Source organism: Centroberyx affinis, unplaced genomic scaffold (genome assembly GCF_046629955.1).
Source record: "Centroberyx affinis isolate AG114_WGS23_722 - 3 ecotype Tasmania unplaced genomic scaffold, CSIRO-AGI_Caff_v1 ptg000016l_1, whole genome shotgun sequence".
Lineage (NCBI taxonomy): Eukaryota > Metazoa > Chordata > Actinopteri > Beryciformes > Berycidae > Centroberyx > Centroberyx affinis.
Genome location: NW_027278732.1, coordinates 2,615 through 22,063, shown reverse-complemented (window position 1 = coordinate 22,063; position 19,449 = coordinate 2,615). Strand labels below are relative to the sequence as shown.

The 19,449-nt window shown below is 41.5% G+C and overlaps 2 protein-coding genes across 3 annotated transcripts; one reads left to right on the top strand and one right to left on the bottom strand.

Annotated features, from left to right (window-relative positions):
* The first annotated feature begins 5,626 nt into the window (after positions 1 to 5,626).
* LOC139658391 (cobalamin trafficking protein CblD-like) lies at positions 5,627 to 11,650 on the top strand. Of its 2 annotated transcripts, none has more exons than XM_071536613.1 (8): positions 5,627 to 5,672; positions 6,154 to 6,201; positions 6,855 to 6,996; positions 8,283 to 8,500; positions 9,196 to 9,301; positions 9,772 to 9,887; positions 9,993 to 10,079; positions 10,777 to 11,650. In XM_071536613.1, the coding sequence occupies exons 2-8, from the start codon at positions 6,190 to 6,192 to the stop codon at positions 10,993 to 10,995; spliced, it is 900 nt and encodes a 299-aa protein (XP_071392714.1). In that variant the 5' UTR covers positions 5,627 to 5,672; positions 6,154 to 6,189; the 3' UTR covers positions 10,996 to 11,650. The 2 variants fall into 2 exon arrangements, with proteins under 2 accessions (XP_071392714.1, XP_071392658.1); XM_071536557.1 differs by having other exon boundaries at positions 5,644 to 5,681; positions 9,990 to 10,079.
* Positions 11,651 to 13,094: 1,444 nt separating this feature from the next.
* On the bottom strand, positions 13,095 to 15,378 carry LOC139658310 (ly6/PLAUR domain-containing protein 6-like). Its single transcript, XM_071536444.1, has 4 exons — positions 15,258 to 15,378; positions 13,967 to 14,065; positions 13,417 to 13,550; positions 13,095 to 13,262 (listed from the first exon to the last, which is right to left on the bottom strand). Exons 1-4 carry the CDS (start codon positions 15,376 to 15,378, stop codon positions 13,095 to 13,097), a joined length of 522 nt encoding a protein of 173 aa, XP_071392545.1.
* Between the last annotated feature and the right edge of the window lie 4,071 nt (positions 15,379 to 19,449).

The following is a 19,449-nucleotide window of genomic DNA, read 5'->3' as shown; positions in this document are numbered from 1 at the left end:
AGCTCATGAACTTGTGTCAAGTGAAGTGCAGACGCTCCAGGTAGGTGTTCAAGATACTGGTTCTCTAGGGCTGTGATTCTCAACCTTTTTCATAGCAAGGACCCCTAATTTAGTACACATAAGGGCCATGGACCCCCATTTGATATGATTTTGTCTCTCGGACCCAAATCTGAGAATATTTTTATTGTTAGATATGATTTTTTACAGAATTCCATGACTATCTGTATTGTAGGTAGAGAGATAACAGTGAAACTATGACCAAAATAGTCTTCTACATTCTCTAATTGTGTTAACTTAAATAAAATTAAATAAAATTAAATAATGCTTAAGTTTAACAATTCATCAATTTGCTGGGGACCCCCTGGAACCCCCTCAGGGACCCCCGGTGGTCCCCGGACCCCACGTTGAGAACCACTGCTCTAGGATCAGGCGTCATACATGTATGCACACACACACACACACAGGAGATTACATCATAGATTCATGCTCAGGTATACCGTGCATGTGCAGGGGACTCGGGGACAACTTCTTGAACCATCAGGGAGGCGACTCTGGTGGGAAAACGATTGAGGCTGGAGGAGCATTGCTTCAGAGTGAAAGCATTCTCAGCATTTCTGTAAATTTTTCATCTCTCACCAGGATGGTCAGAAATAGATGGTGCAATCATATTTTTATTTATAGCTGTGTTTCCCATCTTCTCAGGGTGATGAGAGAAGAAATAGTGTTGGGAATATCATTCAAAACAGAATGCTATTTGCACAGCCCTTTCTATACAGTCATATGCATACATTTGTGATATGGAAAACTGTCTGTAAAGTGGCATAGATTATCAATGCGCTACATGCTTGAGTGTTTTCATATGCAAACTGGGCAATAATTGCTTCCGCATAATTACTACCTTCCTGAATTTTAATGAGCTCTGTGCTGAATGAATAAACTGCTTTCAGGTATGATGTCAGTGTTACTGAACAAAGTACAACTGAACAAACAGAGATCAGGCACCTGTGGGATAGAGTAGATTTGCCAGCATATCAAAACCAATCTCCACTGTTTGCTGTAGCTGGTTGTATTCTCCCTCAGTGTGGATCAGGTTAGTTCCAGAGAGTTATTTCTGTTTGATCACAAGTTGATTTCCCCTCATAATACAAGTCCAAGTGAGAATTCAACAAGCATCATGAATTTTCCCTTTTCCAGTTTGTCATACTAGTCAATTACTAGTAGTCCTGTGGTGAAAATCAGGGGCTGCTGGGAAATATGCTGGACTGACAGCTCCCAGTGGGCCGCGGATAACAACTTGTCCAAACTTACTCTGCAAGCAGTTTCCTGTCAAAGAAACTTAAACAAATACACTCTGATATTTGGTTTGCCTAGCCTGGACCTTAGGTGTGTAATTCTTACATGTTATAATAACAATAAAAACATAGTAGGAGTAGTAAAATGTATAAAAAGGAAATAAAAATTAGGGAATACATAACCAATGAAGAAATGGTTAAAATAAATTAAATATTAAAAGCAGCAGAGGAGGATGTTTTGTTTCTCCCCCACAATGGCAATGTTCTCATCAATACTTTATTATATCATCCTCTCATCAATATAAAATGAATCGAATCAAACATGCATGTTGCTACTGTTTATCCAGATAAAGTCAAATCAAATCAAATCAATCAATGAATCTCCCTCCATGTAATAGACAGTCAGCTGGGAAAGCATCAGCCGTGGTCTTAGCAGGCTGATTGGTGACCAGATGGTGATACACCCAACAGCCGTCACTGCAGCTGAGACTGTAGACTGGGACAGTAGCAGGTTCCCAGAAGTAAGAACTGATCACTAATCCATGTGTTAACTTAAGACACAATCCACAATTTATCTGACCATTTAAATATTCACGGATGTTCTGGAAGAGTTTGACCTAGGCTTTTTACAACCATCATCGTCTGGTTTACTCAAGTCTTTAAATATTACATTGGACACTTACAATAAGCTGCATGTAGAACTCATGTTTAGCTGTCACATACTGTTAAGTTCTTGTATCAAAAGCTCAACCTATTAATTTCATGGTGAAAAAAATCTAGATGGATCTAAATGGCCATGTAGGGCTGAAGATATGGGGGTGTAGGACTGGACCATGGTCTGGAGGTATGGAGGTGTAAGATTGGACCATGGCCTGGCGATATGGCGTTGTAGGACTAGACCATGGTCTGAAGGTATGGGGGTGTAGTGCTGGACCATGGCCTGGCGATATGGCGTTGTAGGACTAGACCATGGCCTGGAGATATGGAGGTGTAGGACTGGACCATGGTCTGGAGATATGGGGGTGTAGGACTGGACCATGGCCTGGAGATATGGGGATGTAGGACTGGACCATGGTGTGGAGGTGTATGGCTGGACCATAGTCTGCAGGTATGGGGATGTAGAGCTGGACCATGGCCTGGAGATATGGGGGTGTAGGACTGGACCATGGCCTGGAGATATGGGGTGTAGGGCTGGACCATGGTCTGGAGATATGGGGGTGTAGGACTGGACCATGGTGTGGAGGTGTATGGCTGGACCATGGTCTGCAGGTATGGGGGTGTAGAGCTGGACCATGGCCTGGAGATATGGGGGTGTAGGACTGGACCATGGCCTGGAGATATGGGGTGTAGGGCTGGACCATGGTCTGGAGATATGGGGGTGTAGGACTGGACCATGGTGTGGAGGTGTATGGCTGGACCATGGTCTGCAGGTATGGGGGTGTAGGACTGGACCATGGTGTGGAGGTGTATGGCTGGACCATGGTCTGCAGGTATGGGGGTGTAGAGCTGGATCATGGCCTGGAGATATGGGGTGTAGGGCTGGACCATGGTCTGGAGGTATGGGGGTGTAGGACTGGACCATCGCCTGGAGGTATGGGGGTGTAGGACTGGACCATAGCCTGGAGGTACTGGGGTGTAGGACTGGACCATGGCCTAGAGGTATGGGGGATCCCTTTACAGCATTGTATGTCAACACCAGGGTTTTGAATTCAATACGAGCAGCCATGGGCAACCAAGATAGTGAAGTAGGTGAGTGACATGGGAGAATTTGTGGAGGTTGTGAACATCACCAAAATCATACTTCTGCAATCTAAGTTTGTCATCCACATATGGTGAAGAGATAGGAGTCAGTGCAATACCGAAGACCTGTAATGGCTCTCGCTGTGCCATTCCAGAGGGGTTGAGCCCCGTTAATCGTGTACTGACGGACGGAGGGCCGCCAGAGCAGAGAGTGCGAGATGGAACATGCTCTTCAACAGCGGATGAAGCGGCAATTGAAAAATGCTGATTCCAGGCAGGATCCGCCGCGACCTGACAGCCCAGCAATAAAAAGACCAGGCCTGACTCATAGCTTCGTCTGGAGGTCTCAAGGCTGTCTTACCATTTAGAAATTCCTCTCGCTCCTTGGGCTCTAGCAGAAAACCCATTTTTCTAGGGAAAATGTTTCACTGTAACAATAAGGGTTAGACCGATATATATGGGGCCGATATTGGACTTAAATATCGGATATCGGCCAGTCAGTGTCATCCACCACCTTGATGGAGGATCCTCCCTGACTACAGCTACAGAAAAACAGTCTGTAGAACCTGCAATGAAATGTATTTTCTTTGCAGATTTTAGTTTTTCACTTAATTGTTCAATGATGTTTTTGTGAATTCATTATTTATTGAAATCCAGAGTTTCCTATCTTTGGTAGGTGTGGGTCAACCTGCCTTGAGGAGCTGCTAACCCTAAAACAATTTCATTATCCTGGGTTTCAGTGGAGAGTTTTAGTGTCCCATGATGGTCTTTATGCTGTTTCAGAGGCTTTTCCACCCTGACAAGAATACAATTAAGGGGGAAACACTGAATACTTATATTTTTGGGGGCATGAAAAATTTTCAAATTGAAAGATATTGAAGATCAGCACAAAAATATTGGTATCGGTATCGGTTCGATTAGCGATATCGGTCGAACCCTAGTAACAACATACTGTTAGAAATTATGTATTTATGAAATGTTTGTATATCAAGGATAGAGGATAGATCAGCTTTTTTTCTGTGCTCTTCACCTCCAAATAAAAAGATTGTGGAAAGAGCTTTAGGTGAAGAACTGGGAACTGCTTTCGGATGCTGTTGCGTGTGCGTGTGTGTGAGTGTGTGTGTGTGTGTGTGTGTGTGTGTGTGTGTGTGTGTGTGTGTGTGTGCGTGCGCGTACGTCCCACAGGGGCTCCATGCAGGGTGGATGCCGTGCCGGTGGGGGTCTCTGGGCCGGGCGGAGAGTGCTGCCACTGCTGTTACCACTGATCCTGTGGGAGACTCACTGACAGCCAGGCTCTGCGGGGCTCCACATGCCTCATGCCACATCACTGCACGCACACACACACACACACACACATACAGCACTCTGTAGTATCTGCCGGTCCTCCAGCATAGAAATCCCAGGGTAAACTCCCACTGCATATCCTGTCGGCTCAGAGAAAGTGTCAATCACCCTGTCCGAGTCAGCTAACGGCCCTCTGACAGAGATGTGTTTACGCCAGCAAAATGTACGAGTTGCCCTTGTCCTACGTGACTTCCGACAGCCAATAACATTGTTGGCGCATTGACACATCCTCGATTCTAGTTTTTTTTTTTTACTTTATTTATCTAGGGAGGAGATTTAGCTGAGCAGAGTCCTTCCTCGTATTCCTACAGTTTTGCACCTGTGAGACACACTATGGTCTTTTCCTACAGTCTTTGATTCTTACACTTTATTTGGAGGTTAAGTACTCAAGCACACCTCAAAGGAAGTTGTGGGAAGGGAGTGTGTGACTCATGCGCTTTCCCAGCCCAGATTTTCCCAACGGGTCCAGGGATCCAGTCAGAAGCCCACACCTCTCTAACCTTTATTCTACCACATCCTTGTTGTTGGAGGGTGGTTCAGTTGCATGAGGTACTATTACCATTATGCTGGAGTCCATACATATCAAGGACTAGGCCTTTTTAGCGTCATGACAGTTAGTTTTCTGATTTTACTTCTTGCTTCTTTTGCTGTTTATCTCTGCATCTCAGCAGCATTGCATGTCAACATACTATTCAACAATTGCAAATGCTCAACAGTTCACAGTGTGAACGGTAATACTACACAGTGAATAGTTTCACTGAAGATTATAATTCATTACATCAAGTAAAAGATGTCTGATAAGGGCAAGTTGCTTTGTTGCTGCCTAGTACTGTTGTACTGAACAGATCCTTGACCTTCGTTACTGTGCATTTGCTGCCATCTTGTGGTAAAATATGGCAAACACGTGATTTTGACAAATTATATGTAATTTGTACATGACACTGTTTCAAATGGTCAATCCACTTGTTATACATTAAAAACCTATCCCTTTTTTTTTTTTAATCCCTCTCTATCTATCTATCTATCTATCTATCTATCTATCTATCTATCTGTCTGTCTATCTATCTATCTAGCCTATCTATCTATCTATCTACAATACCACACAGAACAAGAACAGAAAAGCAGCCTAAGGTTCACTCTTTATACTTGCACACAGATTTAATAGTAAATGTCCATGTCATTTCACCAGGTCAAAAATCAATCTACAGGTTATACAAACCGCATGGGTAGTTTGTCCCTCGTCGCTTCCCGTCAGTGTTATGCGAAAGTAAAGACGTGCAAGTTGACTGGTCTTGGGTAAGAACAGTATGTACCTTTTATAATTTAACCTTATAAACGGATGCATATTTACACTTTTTGTATCATATGCAAGAACTTTCAAATTGCATTGTCAGTAATGTTGTGTATGAGGTGAACTCAAATTAAAAAGTATTTCCTTTCTGTACAACAGGGGAAAGTGTCAAAACAAAAACAGCTCGGATATCAGCTGATCAGATCAGCCAGTCAACAACGCGCTAGCGCTAGCTAACTAGCATGAGGTTATCTGTTTATAACAGTTTATATTGTTGATGATAATTCATACAAATATGCCGTATTATTTCTGAAGCAAATTTATGATCGCCTCGTCTCTTGTTGATGTTGACCTGCATTATGCAACTTATATGCGATGATTGCATCATGTCAGCTAGCTAGCAAAGTTAGCGAGCTTTCTCCTGTTGGACTAGCAAACATTACTTTATACGATTTAAAATATTCTCTGTTCTTTTCATTCCCACAGGTTATAAGTGAAAAGTGCAGAAGGAGACGAACCACAATGTCTAGTAGTGTAAGTGACTCGACAGCACTTCCCAGCAGTGATGTTAGCTAGCCAGGTTCGGTTTAGCCTCGACATGCTCTCTAGTATGGGCAGAAAGGCACGCCAACCCTTTCAAAAATCTGGAAAATGTAATGTGCCGTTGCTTATCGGCAAAAGTACACACCTCATAGAAAATAGTTTAGACCTTTCAGAATAGCTAGAGCCAACTCTTCAATTCGGCACTCATCCTGTACACCAGGCAATACTTAATTCAATAGAATGTCAACTTTTTTGCAGTATTCCCACAGTCTTCTTCCGCTAAAATACACAATGGAGGGCACCAGCAACATGTGAACCAGCTCTGAAATTTCATTACGTTTATGCCGAATTTACCAGAAGACCATGACGATTTGTAAAGACTAGATGTGTACGTTTACCGACAAGCTAGGCGCCATTAAAGATAGTATAACGGCGTGATTTCCTCTCTATACAAGAGAATGGCACTAAAGCGACTGCTGTATTTCACTCTATTCTGCTGCAACACTTTGAGAAAAAACGTCGAATAGCCAATAAATATTATTATGAGTACTGTTTCATGTAATAGGCCTGCATACATGTATATAATATCATAGGCTTGTGTTGGCCTGCTGCTGGTTGCTAACAGATCCCCTGTTCCTCTGCAGGTGCTATGTGGTCGAGGCAGGTTGGTTTTATCTCACACCGCTGGTCTTCAAGCCCTCACTGCTCTCAGGACCGGCAGAACCAGAACCTTCTCCACTGCAAGCTCAGATGAGCCTTATGTAGCCGTTTCACCCGCAGACTCAGGTCAGTAAACGAATACTGTGGCGAATATTTAAATGGAGAAGTAGGAGTATTTCATCACGAGCTGAGTTCACTCCACATAGCCCATGTCACACTTATTGCACAGTATTCTGCCTGTCTTTTTCTTTTTCAATTTCTCAACAAATTCAACAGCGATTTGAATTAAATAGACAAAAGCATAATGCAGGTTTACTTTTTTACAGCGGTTCCAACTCATAGAAAGGCACTGGTCACTTTCACACACACACACACACACACACACACACACACACACACACACACACACACACTCTCACACACACACACACACACACACACCTCGCCTATGTGTTGCTACAGATGCCAGTCTCTTCCACTGTATTTCCAAAACGTGTTGAGACGCATCAGTGCTATTGTTAGTACTAGTGTCAAAATGAAAGGTATAATTCACCCCAAAAACTGTCTTGTAGTCACACAATTGGACACTATTCGATTATGCTGCATAAGCTGTTGTACATTTTGTGCCTGGAAATCTTTTCAACGATGGTTTTGATTTGTTTACCATAACCAGTGGTGGAAGAAGTATTCAGATCTTTGACTTAAGTTAAAGTAGCAATACCACAGTGTAAAAATACTTTGTTACAAGTAAAAGTCCTGCATTCAAAATCTTACTTAAGTCAAAGTACAAAAGTATTAGCATCAAAATATACTTAAAGTAGCAAAAGTAAAAGTAGTTATTATGCATAATGGCCCATTTCAGAATCATATATATCATGTTATTGGACTATAATTATTGATGCATTAATGTGTTCATCACTTTAATGTTGCAGCTGGTAAAGGTGGAGGTAATTTTAATTACTTTATATACTGCTGGGTAGCTTAACCTATACAAATATATGATAATTTATTAGTTGATTTATAATTTGTATTAATAATCTAAATCTGCAAAGTAACTAGTAACTAAAGCTGTCAAATAAATGTAGTGGAGTAAAAAGTACAATATTTCCCTCTGAAATGTAGTGGAGTAGAAGTATAAAGTAGCATGAAATGGAAATACTAAAGTAAAGTACAAGTACCTCTAAATTGTACTTAAGTACAGTACTTGAGTAAATGTACTTAGTTACATTCCACCACTGACCGTAACTTTGCTCATGTCTCAAAATTAGTGTGTAATGATTTATTGGTGTTAAAATGCTACACATAGCACCTTTTAAAATAAAAGTCACTGCTTGTGTAAAGTGTAAAGAATGAATTTGAGGGTCAAGTCGCAGATGTTGTGTTTCTGATGTTCCTCCTCCTGTCCCTTCCAGGCCCCAGAACCGTGTGGCCTGATGAGAACATGGGACCCTTCGGACCTCAGGACCAGCGCTTCCAGTTACCGGGCAACGTGGGTTTCGACTGCCACCTGGAGGGCACGGCGGACCAAAAGAAAGCTCCGGTCCACAGGACGGTGCCTGATGTCCTGACCGCCCCGAGCAGCACAGAGAGACACGAGTTCATACTGGCCCAGTTCATCAGCGAGTTCCAGGTGAGGCTGAGGATTGATAGTTTACTGGGTCTGGTAATGCAGTGCTGTGGGTCATACAATGGCTATAAAAAGTATTCACATCACTTTACTTATTCCACATTTTATTGTGCTGCAAAATTGGTTTAAAACACTTTTATTTTGGATTTTTATATGCATTCCAGACAAAGTAGTTTTCTGTCAAATTGTAGTTTAATTTCAAGAAATGCATTTTTTTCAAAGTATTCAACCCTTTACTCACTTGGATTCTGTACTCTCACAACTAAAACTTTGCATATGTAACTGAAGCACAAAAAAGTCAAGGGGGTGAATACTTTTTAATACTTTATATGACTGTACAATATACTGGAAAATACTGAGTTTGACTTTTTTCTTGGGCTACAAAATTAGTTAGAAATACATTTTATTCACAGTGTTTTGCTCTGAAATCCATACTTGGTAGGATGTTCTACCCACGTGGGATGGAAATTCAGGAAAACTCTAGTCTTGTATGTAAGAGTATTCTACCCACTTGTAAATTAAATGTTAAACTTGTACATACGTTTTCCAAATCAATCAGATCGCAGTCACAATTTCCAAAGAAAATCAGATGATTTTTTCAGAGAGGTGAAATTTGAAACGCTTTGCGCAGTTTAATTTTTACCCACTTTTATAGTGGGTATATCATTTATTAACAAATGCGTGTTGGTGTTTTTCAGGGCAAAGAGGGCAACATCTCCTTTAGAGTCCGCAAAGCTGAGCAGTACTTTCATCAAATCGACACGGACTGCTGCATAAACTCCTGTCCTGAGCTGTTACGGAAAGGTAAGCCAAAGCCTCCCAGCCAACCTCACATTACTGGTTATGAAAGCCTCCTCCTTCACATTCATAGTTATGCATGTTCACACTGGGAGCTGGCCAGTACGACCACAGTCTTCTACTGGTGGCCACTGAGCAGCTTTACTAAAGCAACTGGGGGTTAAATGTTATGGTATATATTGACACTTTATAACCGTGATACAATCATAAAATAAATGCTTAGTTAAAGCATCATTATTGTACAATGTAGTGTTCAGCTTTTCTAGTTACATTGTGATTATAATGCAATATACTAAATATCCACTAGAGGGAAGTAGTGCGAAGAAAAATGAATCCTGCCTGTTTTACTCAGTTTAACCGCTTGTCTCAGTGGATTTGGTCAGCATCGAGGGTTTTGTCTGCTTCAGTAACTTAAGTGTGTGTGTGTGTGTGTGTGTGTGTGTGTGTGTGTGTGTGTGTGTGTGTGTGTGTGTCAGATCTCGAACTGTTCTTCCCCGCCGCGCCCGCCAGTGCCATCACGGTTGTGACGGTAACGCAGAAGAGCAGCCGGTGCGAGGAGGCCGAGCAGAGCGGAGATCAGCTGCACCACAGAGTGAGTTTTGGGGGGGATGTTTACTTTTGTTGCTATGGAAAATTTTGGAAAAGTGTGTGACCTTCATGTGGAACAGCTGCTGAACCTGCCTTCTCACACCAGCAGTTTGTGAGCGGTGCGAAGGAAATGTGCTTCGCTCTGTGGACCGCAGGCTACTGGGCAGACTTCATTGACCCGGCAACAGGAGCAGCTGTAAGTTATTTCTCCTCTGTCTTTATTACTTGTACTGGTGAGGTGACTAACAGGGGATACACCGACTTTTTGGTTAATTTAGCTCAGCCATGTGTCCCTGGTAGATCACTGGCTCTTTTGCTGCATGCTAACACTTTAGCACACACTATATTGAGTGATAGTAGGCAACTAGCATTATCTCAAAAGTGAGAAAATGAAAACTTGTAGCAGCTCTAAAGCTAAATGGTAAGGAATCTTAAATGATTTATGGCTAAGTGTGAAATTTTTGTGTAGGAGATTGGTAAAATTTCTACCAAATATACAGTACTGTGCAAAAGTCTTAGGCATATGTCAAAGATATCCATAAAGTGAAGATGCTTTCAAAACTAAATCTAAACTAAATCAAAAATTTACAATAAACAGCAGTGTACTGACACACTAATGCAGAAAATAAACAAACATCTAAGACTTCTGAGAAATTTATATAAAAAATCTAGGGTGCCTAAGACTTTTGCACAGTACTGTATAAACATAAACTGTTGAATTAGCAGGGACTACTTTCTCTGTTTCCATAGGAAGTGAAGGTAGTGGATGATGGGAGACTGTGTGCAGCAAAAAATCACTGCACAGCGGATGAATATGTGATCGTTCGCCTGAAATAGTCCCTAAAATAAACCTAGCTTGTGCTTTAATTTTCGACCCTCCTGTTCCCTAACAGTTCTTCGGATCTCCGCCAAGCAAAACCGCACTAAGAACAGAGGAGGAGCTGAGACACTTGGGCTTTCACATCGAGGTGTCGGGCTCCTGCACGGTTATCCGCCACGTCCTGAGAGGCACGCCTTTGTTCGTGGGGACTGTTTTTACCAACGCACCTACCTACAGCCCCGCCATCGCGAGACTACAAGGACTTTCGAACACACTCGATGACGAGGAATAGGCTTTTTTTTTCTTTTTTATACTACACACAACGGAATCCAAACACAAGGCCTCTATTTATGTTTTGAAGAAGCTGGGAAATGAAATGTAGCGTTGATGCAAGCCGCGTATCAACGGAAAGTTTTTGAGTTGCCCTGAAGTTTGTCTTACTGTAACACACTTACAATATCCAGAGAGGAGTGTTGCCACGTCACAAGGACTTGAATATGTTTCTAACGCAGACCTGGGTTGATTTCATATTTGCGATGGATGTTCAATTTATTTATCTTGCCTAAGTGCGTTCAGATGCACTCTAATCATCTTCAGTCTGCACAAAATGGTAACATTTCAGAGGATGCAATCTTGAGTGTTTTTTAAAATACTGAGCAATACACATCAGGTAGCATTTTTTCCCAAAATGGATATGAAATCCTCCAAACCGAGCCCAGGCCTGCTCTTGTGGCAGCTGTTGGTAGCTAATGTGAAAACGGATCTGGATTGGAACTACTTTCTGATTTTAGGTGAATATGACATCTGGTCGACACTTTCATACTAATATATACAGTATTGTTTTTGTTGTTTTTTTTGGTCTCTGTTCAGCTGTACAGCGTCCACAGAAATATGGATGCTGTTTTACTTGAAGCACTAAAGTTGTACCAATCAGAGCTGCTGAATAAAGTGACTTCTTGTAATGTATGTATATTTTCCATTTGTACCCAATGAGTACTTGCCTACAAGCGTAAGAACATTTCAAAGATGAAATAGTGGCACTTCTCTTTAATCTCATCTCAATGGCGTAGAATTAGAGTTCTTACCAGTCCTAGGAAATGAAGATGCAGAGCTCCCTCTCAAATGCCACCCAACATATAATCCCCCTCACACAGATCTTACATTATACTTCCCTGGAGATTAAGAGGCAGAAAGAGGCAACACCTTTCTCCTGCCAGGAAATTGGAGGAAGAATAGGTGTTAGAACCTGGCTCTTTAAAACTGGCTGTCCTTGTATTTCACTTGGATTTATATGTAGGGCTGCCTGTGTAATTTTACCTTTCTTCACATGTTTTTCTAACCTGGTCGATCTAGGCGCAAAACTAGGTGCAGTGTTTTCAGTCGTCGAGTCACTGCTCTTTATTTGAAATGGACGTTGAAAAGTCTCCAGGCCTAATACAGAAAGAATTTCAATCTGAATACTGGATGCTAATTGTCAAGGTTCTATGGCCATAGGAAACTTGAAGAAATCATGTTATTGAGAAAAAAATGTGTAGGAATGCTGTGAGACAGAAAGATACAGAATTTCAAAAAGCATCAGAAGCATGTTTTTTTCTTTACAGCTGCACAAAACCTTTGTCCTACTTTTTTTAGATTGTTTCAGGTTTAACAAAGCATCCCAAGAAAACCCTGAGGCCGATGTTACTAGCCTCCAAGTTCAACTGAGTCCACAAAACTATCTGAAGTAAAGAAGCCTTTTTATTTAGTTTTTTTTTTAGATTGGTGATATCTTAAAAATCCCATCTAACTCCTGGACGTTTGAGTGTTTTGTGCATTCATGGTTTGAGAAAGTAGAGCTTGTGTGTAATAATACCTCATCTTCAACCAAATCTGCCATATAAAAATAAATACTTTGTATATACATATATCACATACAAGAAAACGAGATGACATGATCTCACAATACAACAAGCAATGTGGCACTGAATAAACCCCTCTAACACTTGTTCCTGACACGGCTAAACTATGAGGTGATCAAATTAACACTGTCATGGTACCACAAACAATAAAAAAAAAAAAAAAAAGCTTAAACGAAAAGTGGTTATTGTCTGACAGGAATAAGCAGACCCAATTTGAGCCTGGGCCAGGGTGAAGTTTGAGACAGGACAATATAATTACCAGAAAGTGACACTTTAAAGTATTTGAAAGTCAATTAATTATACTTCTCTCTGACTGACAACTAAAATGAATGCTAACAATTATTTTGATCCAGGTCTGAGTGTCTTTTTCTCTCATACGTCTCCCTCAATAACCGATTCAGTCCAATAACATCAGACAAACACACTACATGTGAAGACTAGGGATTCGCAGTGACTACACTATCGGCTTCACCACAGATGCAGTGCTTCCCTCTCATGCGTGTCTGGCTGTGATGATGCTGGCGATGATGTAGCTCAGTGTTGCAGGAAGGAGCCTTGTGGTGGAGCTGAGCAGAGGGGAGGTGGTGGAGAACACGGCGTTGCTCTCGTTTGTCGGCACCCACAGGTTACAGATGTTTCCCTCGCAGCAGGAAGAGCAGACCTGAGGGACGGGATTTAAGAGTTGGAGAGAGAGAGAGGAGACAAATGGTAATAGATGCATCTGGAAGAAGACATCTGGATATTAAAGGTGTCGCAGGGAAGAATTCCAGGATCAGGATGATATGTAGTCAGATTTTAAATGAGGCTCCACATACCTGGTAGCCGTCATCACCGTTGACGTCGGTGCAGCCAGTGACCAGACAGTCCTCCAGGGCCACACAGCGCTTGGTCACTGACACACTGCTTCCCTGGTCGTCCATCATGTGGAGTGTGTAGCAGTAGCTGGTGTCTGGAACACATGTCCGACACAGACACAGATAGTAGTACAACTGTTGAACTAACTAGAATGGGTGATGCCTCTTTTGGGACACATTTAGCAAGGCATTCCTGCTCCCTGGGTTATGAGATCCGAGGCTGTAGAACTTGAATGGGTAGTAGAACAGTAATTTCCATCTAAATGAACGTTCTTGAATGGTAGTTTACATAGAACTTAGATGCGTCTAAAATCACACTTGAAGATTTGACGTAGTGTCAGGAGGAGAGCCTTAAGTAATCAAATGATCTTTAGTGATACTTAGCCAATAAACTACTGGCTTAATCATATTCAAAACCCAGATGCATGTGGTGTGTTACGTTGTATTCGCACATATTGCTCAGTCCAGCGGCACACGCAGAAGCAGATGAGATGAGAGAAACATTAAGTACCTTGTGGGCAGTACACGTCCGGTGCCCAGCGATTACACTCATAGTTATCCGCAGCATCTTGACATGTGAAGCACTTGAATCCACCAGGATGAGGTGTGGCTGTGGAGGACAGAGGGAGACGAGCTCAGACACAACACTTTCCCTAAGGCTTCCCTAAGGTATTGATGATTTTGTGTGAAGAGGATACTCAGGTTTGTTTACTCAGTTTGATCATTGAACTTAATGCTTCTTGACTTTTCTAAAATGAGTATATGTCTAGTTATGGACTTGGCATTTGCTGCATGACATAACCAGGTTAGTCCCACTGAGTTTGAACAATAAATACATTACATAATTTATTATTGACATGCTAAAACAAAGGAGAAAGAGAGAGAGATGAAACAGTGGATAAGTCCTGTAATCAAAGCATTGACTGCTGGCTTGGTGCTAGAACTGTCTTCATTTTCCTGTTGGGAAACCAAGCCAAAGTCTCTGACAGTAACCACTGTTTACCATTCTCATGACCTGCGTAACAGATTGAGTCAGAAGGCTTTTCAATTCTACCCACAGCGCATAAAAGGGATGCAAATTGAACAAATAACGTCTAATTATGTCTATGCTACTTACACAAGTGAAGACCTAGATTGACCGAGTTCTCACATAATAGACATTTGTTTTCCAGACAGTATCTCTGAATAATGCACCATGTCAGCCAATCTCTTCAACTGTCTAGTAACGGGACCGTCTGCAGTGATCAAACAAGGAGCTGTTTGGCTTTCCCATTGGCAAGAATCATATCTGTACTGGGAATCGGGCCTTGTTTCGGGCCGGGACAGCTATAGGTCTCGGGGTCAGCCACGTTTCAATCACAGGACAAAGCCTGCTAGTCATGGCTGACAGACACAAGGAGACCCCCCCCCCCCCGCACATAGAAACACATGAAACACGTGAAATCCTGCACCAGTGTCACCAAGGGAAATTCCCGTACATTTATTTTACTTGGCAATTTAAAGGAACACAGCAAGTTTTGTGTATTGGCTTGTTGGTCAACTTACCCATTAAGTGATGACAACATAGACACCAAAATCATACAGTGACCTTGGTGTATTCTTTTGATTCTAAAACTAAATTCAAACTAGTGAATTATATAACTGCAGGAAACTCATGACTGTGTAGAGTATGTGAGGAATAGAGTATATGTAAAAATTCAAAATCACAATGAAAAGATGATGATATGAGTTCAAGGGATGGTTAGATTGTGTTTAGTCTCAAAACACACCAGTTATACAAATACATAGTATCTTGCCCCTACTTGAGGGATGCAGGAGGATGATGTCATTCCTGGTGAAGTCTCGTGACTGGACGGTTTGCAGCCAATCAGCGACGCTGGTCAGTAGCAGGACCCAGGCCACTGCTGACCAGGGCTCCATCATTGGCCCCTAACCTCTTCATGCACTTTTCTATTTGGCCACTAGGATCCTGCGGGGAGAGAGGGGGGAATCTGCTGCTGAAATGCTCCAGATCAGTGGTTTTCACAGTGAGGTTTTTTTGTTTTTCACAGTGAGCAAAATAAGGAAAAGCTTTATATCAGCAGAATTTAGTTCACTAGAAAGTATCCAAATAAGACAATACATAAGAATGAGTATTACAATCATAGGTTTCACTTTGGGGGTCTGTGACATGAAAATGAGAAATCCTGCTATACAGCTATTTGTTACCTTATCTACACCTATGTCATGTCCTTGTTTTTCCTCTGTCTTTGTTTTGCTTTATTTTGTCCTATTTTATTTCATTTTATCCTGTTTTATTTTATTCCGTTCCCTACCCATTGGCACTACTGAGGCCTTTTGGCTTTTTCCATATTTCCATATTTTCTATATCAACTTCCCTCATTAAATAGACGTCAAATAAATATTAAACGGGAGCAATTGGCTTCAAGAGAGCGCAAAGGGACTGTATAGCCTGGAAAAATGAGGGATCAATCTGTGTAACAGTGATGAGTTGTTTTGTGCTGGTCATGCTGTGAGCTTGCTTCATTATTCAAAGGTCAGGCTAAAGCTTTGGCTTAGCTAACAGTTCGCATCCCTGACACAAAGTAAGACAAGGGGCTGAGAACAAGACTAGCTCTCAAATGACAGTGAAGCAAAGAGATAAATAAAGATTCCCATGCTCATTATTCACCTCTGCTTTATCTTAATTTGATGATATCTTACTCAAGACATCCATTCTCTCAACTGACAGTGAATGAATGGGGATGAGGATGGAGGGTAAATTCCTACTCTGGAGCATCAGTGTAGTCTCTCCCTAGGCATTAACATCATGAACATTGTTGCTTTTTACAGTTAGAAGCCTTCTGTGCCCTCTGGGAACAGGGCCATTAGCCCCACCAGTCAAATGTTTCTTTCTGTCAAGGAATTTGATCGTTCATGGGTAAAGCAAACTGAGATTAGCTGGCATGTGCATTGTCTGTTTCTCTGACTCGATCAACCTTCGGAGCACTGTGGCAGGTCTGCTCAAGGAGGAGGAACGCCTCACTCTAGACCTCCTTTACTTCCAAACCAGTTCCCCTACTTAATGGATCCACTGCTCCAGAAATAAAGCCCCTAATGTTGGCCCTTTGGAGCAGGGACTGGGGATCGGTATTGCCCATGACCCTGGAATCAAACATTAAGCTTTTTGAATGTGAAGACATTTACGCAGGCCTATAGTTGCTAATGCATCTGTCCATCGGAAATGTCAATAAGGCTGTGGAGAAGAAGCAAGGATGAAGGGGTTAATATTACATATATTGATGTTTAAAAATGCTACATAGCATCTACGTAGCATCTTTCACATGAACAAGACAGGAGACTGTGATGAGAATACTATCTGAGGAAAAGGTTACAGTGATGGGTACCAAAAATCCCTCCTTTGTACTTACTTTAAAATGGGATTCCATTATAACAGGCATTACAACCGTGCTGACTGCACATGGATATTCTGGAAGTCTATCCTTACTTATTTTTTATTTTTAGAAATTACTGATTTAAATTGTCTTGCATTGGCGAGACCACATGGTCATGAAAGATTTAGATGAAAGAATTAGACCTATCACATCTTCAAAGCAGCACAGAGGACTAAGGAGTAGAAAAGCAATCATTTTCTTAAGACTTAAATAACTTTCTGGTGGATTGTTTTTGGTGAGGATAGAGAAAGCCTTTCAAGAACACAGATTCATAATTATGGGTCAATAACTGAGAAATCTTTTCCGGTGTCCCTGCATTAAGTGCAATTATGGCTGACTTCATGCAGTAGGTAATCATTTGTTTTCATTCCAAACTCTAAAAGGATGATGTGACAAGTCAACGATCAACGTACAGAGAATAACTTGAACATCTCTCTACAGCCTCAAGCACTGAACTACATTTAGAATATCTGACAGCTTGCTACTTCAAACAGAGCTCGCTAATGTTGTGACATGCATCATTTCAGCATCAGCAGAACAAATAAATGTTTCAGAGGGAGCGTTCCTCTATCCAAAAATGTCAAGAGCTCAGTTGTGAGTGCTGTGCAATTACATCGGAATATTCTGTATTGCCCTCAATTCAGCCCTCCATTCCTGGCATAATGCGGTGAGTAACAAAAGCTGCTCTTGGATTGATAAAGTCTAGATTTTGCCCCTGAATTGAGATCAGTAGATTTGTGTAAGATCAGATAGCCTTGACTTCAGCTACCTATGGTTCTATTTTAACTGTTTTTTCCCCCCAGGCCCTTGTCTTGGCTGTATGGTTGTAAATGCTTGTTTTCTTTGCATTATGCATGCTCCAATAAAAAGGATGCTCGACTGTGCCAGTGTTGTTTGTACATTGCAGTTCTTTAACATCATAGGTAGTGTGTATAATTTTTTTCACCATTATATGTTATCATTGTACTTTTACTAATTCACTTCTATGTTGTCACTATGCAAATAAACACAACTATATTAAACTAATACTTCAATATTATTAACAGATGAATATTATAAACAGATACAAAGGACACCCATTCCTAAACCCAATTTAAAGATAAGGATCATATATTTGTGTTGTATTTAATTCCATAGCATACAATAATTTCTGTTCTTAGACTTGTCATAACTGATTGATGTTCATATCAAAACATGTTGGTCATTAAGAGATGGTTGGGAGGAATTTTAGGCATTTTATACAGATTTTGTAACTGCGCTCAGCAATAAACTCATCTGTCAGTGTTCAATTTCCTGGATGCATTCCTGCTAAACTGGGGCGGTGGGGGTTTGTGTGCAAAAATAATACCAGAGCTCTATGATTTTTAGATATGTGGTTGATTGATAGTTGTCCTCTATGGCAAGAAATCACCGGCAATTACTGGGTTTGAGAGACTGTGCTCACATGTATACAGTTGGAGACTTGACCCTACAGGCGTGGAATAATCCAAGTCAAGGTACTATGAGAAAATGAAGTACTTCCCTTGTGTGAAAACCCACAATAAAGAATGTTTCTGCCCCAGTTGGCCTTCATTGAGTCTCAAAGAGAAGGCCTATACGAAATACACTAGACCCTGTACACTAAGAGAGAGAGAGAGAGAGAGAGAAATAATTTACCACTTGAAATCCCTGTTTTTGAATTTCAAAGACTGATAAGAAGTGAAAGCTTAGATTTCGTGTCCTGTAACACATCTCAAGCAGAGAGTGTGGATATACAATAAGTCAACTGTGTTACATCTGTATCTTCACAGATGGGACATATGGGAATTGTGCTGTGATTTGACTGGCTCACAGTCAGAGAGAGTGTACGGTGGCCAGCAGGGACAAATAGTGACTGGAACTGAACAAATCTGAAGCAGGATGTTTCTGAAAAAGTGTGCTGAGCCCACATTTTGTGGCTCAAGGTAAATGTAGCTGCAATGACATGGAACGGATGGACTGATAACACACCCAGCAGAAAAGATTTTCTTACAGAGCCGACCGCATTACGCTAACTAAATCTCTACAAGCATGAAGTAAATGGAGAGCAGTCTGGGTCACAGGACAGGAGACAGTCACATGCTACACATACTTTTGAAATCAATACAGTCCCTTTTGGCACATTGGAAGCAATAGAATTACACACAAGATTAATCTACCCATAACTCAGAACAGGATCAGAGGAGCTTGCACTATGGGAACGGTTAAATTGCGCTCATTGTGCCAGCCAGGCACAATTACAGGAAATGATTTGAAAGGACTAAAAAAAAAACCTTTCATCCATGGGCTTGCATTCATCAAGCTCCTCAGAGCAGCACTGCTAGGATCTTGAGGATCTGACCCTGTCGCTGTATTGTTCATAATGATATGCGGTACATTGAGGGGAAAACTTGAGATCCGCTCTCCTACAGTTGAGCTGCTTGATAGATGCCTAGGCTTGCCTGCAGGAAAATTTGGTGTGCGGCGGAGAGAGGGTGGCAGGAGTAGAGGGATTACAGATGGTACAATGCCTCCCTGTTACAACTGGAGAGGGGTGGAGAGG

What these genes read in the sequence shown, in the direction of transcription:
- LOC139658310 (XM_071536444.1), bottom strand. Translation starts at nt 15,378, where the DNA reads ATGATGGAGCCCTGGTCAGCAGTGGCCTGGGTCCTGCTACTGACCAGC. An exon ending in CATCCTCCTGCATCCCTCAA is followed by an intron (nt 14,066 to 15,257) that starts GTAGGGGCAAGA and finishes TGTCCTCCACAG; the next exon opens with CCACACCTCATCCTGGTGGA. An exon ending in GGACGTGTACTGCCCACAAG is followed by an intron (nt 13,551 to 13,966) that starts GTACTTAATGTT and finishes CATGTGTTCCAG; the next exon opens with ACACCAGCTACTGCTACACA.
- LOC139658391 (XM_071536557.1), top strand. An exon ending in CGTTTCACCCGCAGACTCAG is followed by an intron (nt 6,997 to 8,282) that starts GTCAGTAAACGA and finishes TGTCCCTTCCAG; the next exon opens with GCCCCAGAACCGTGTGGCCT. An exon ending in ACCCGGCAACAGGAGCAGCT is followed by an intron (nt 10,080 to 10,776) that starts GTAAGTTATTTC and finishes GTTCCCTAACAG; the next exon opens with TTCTTCGGATCTCCGCCAAG.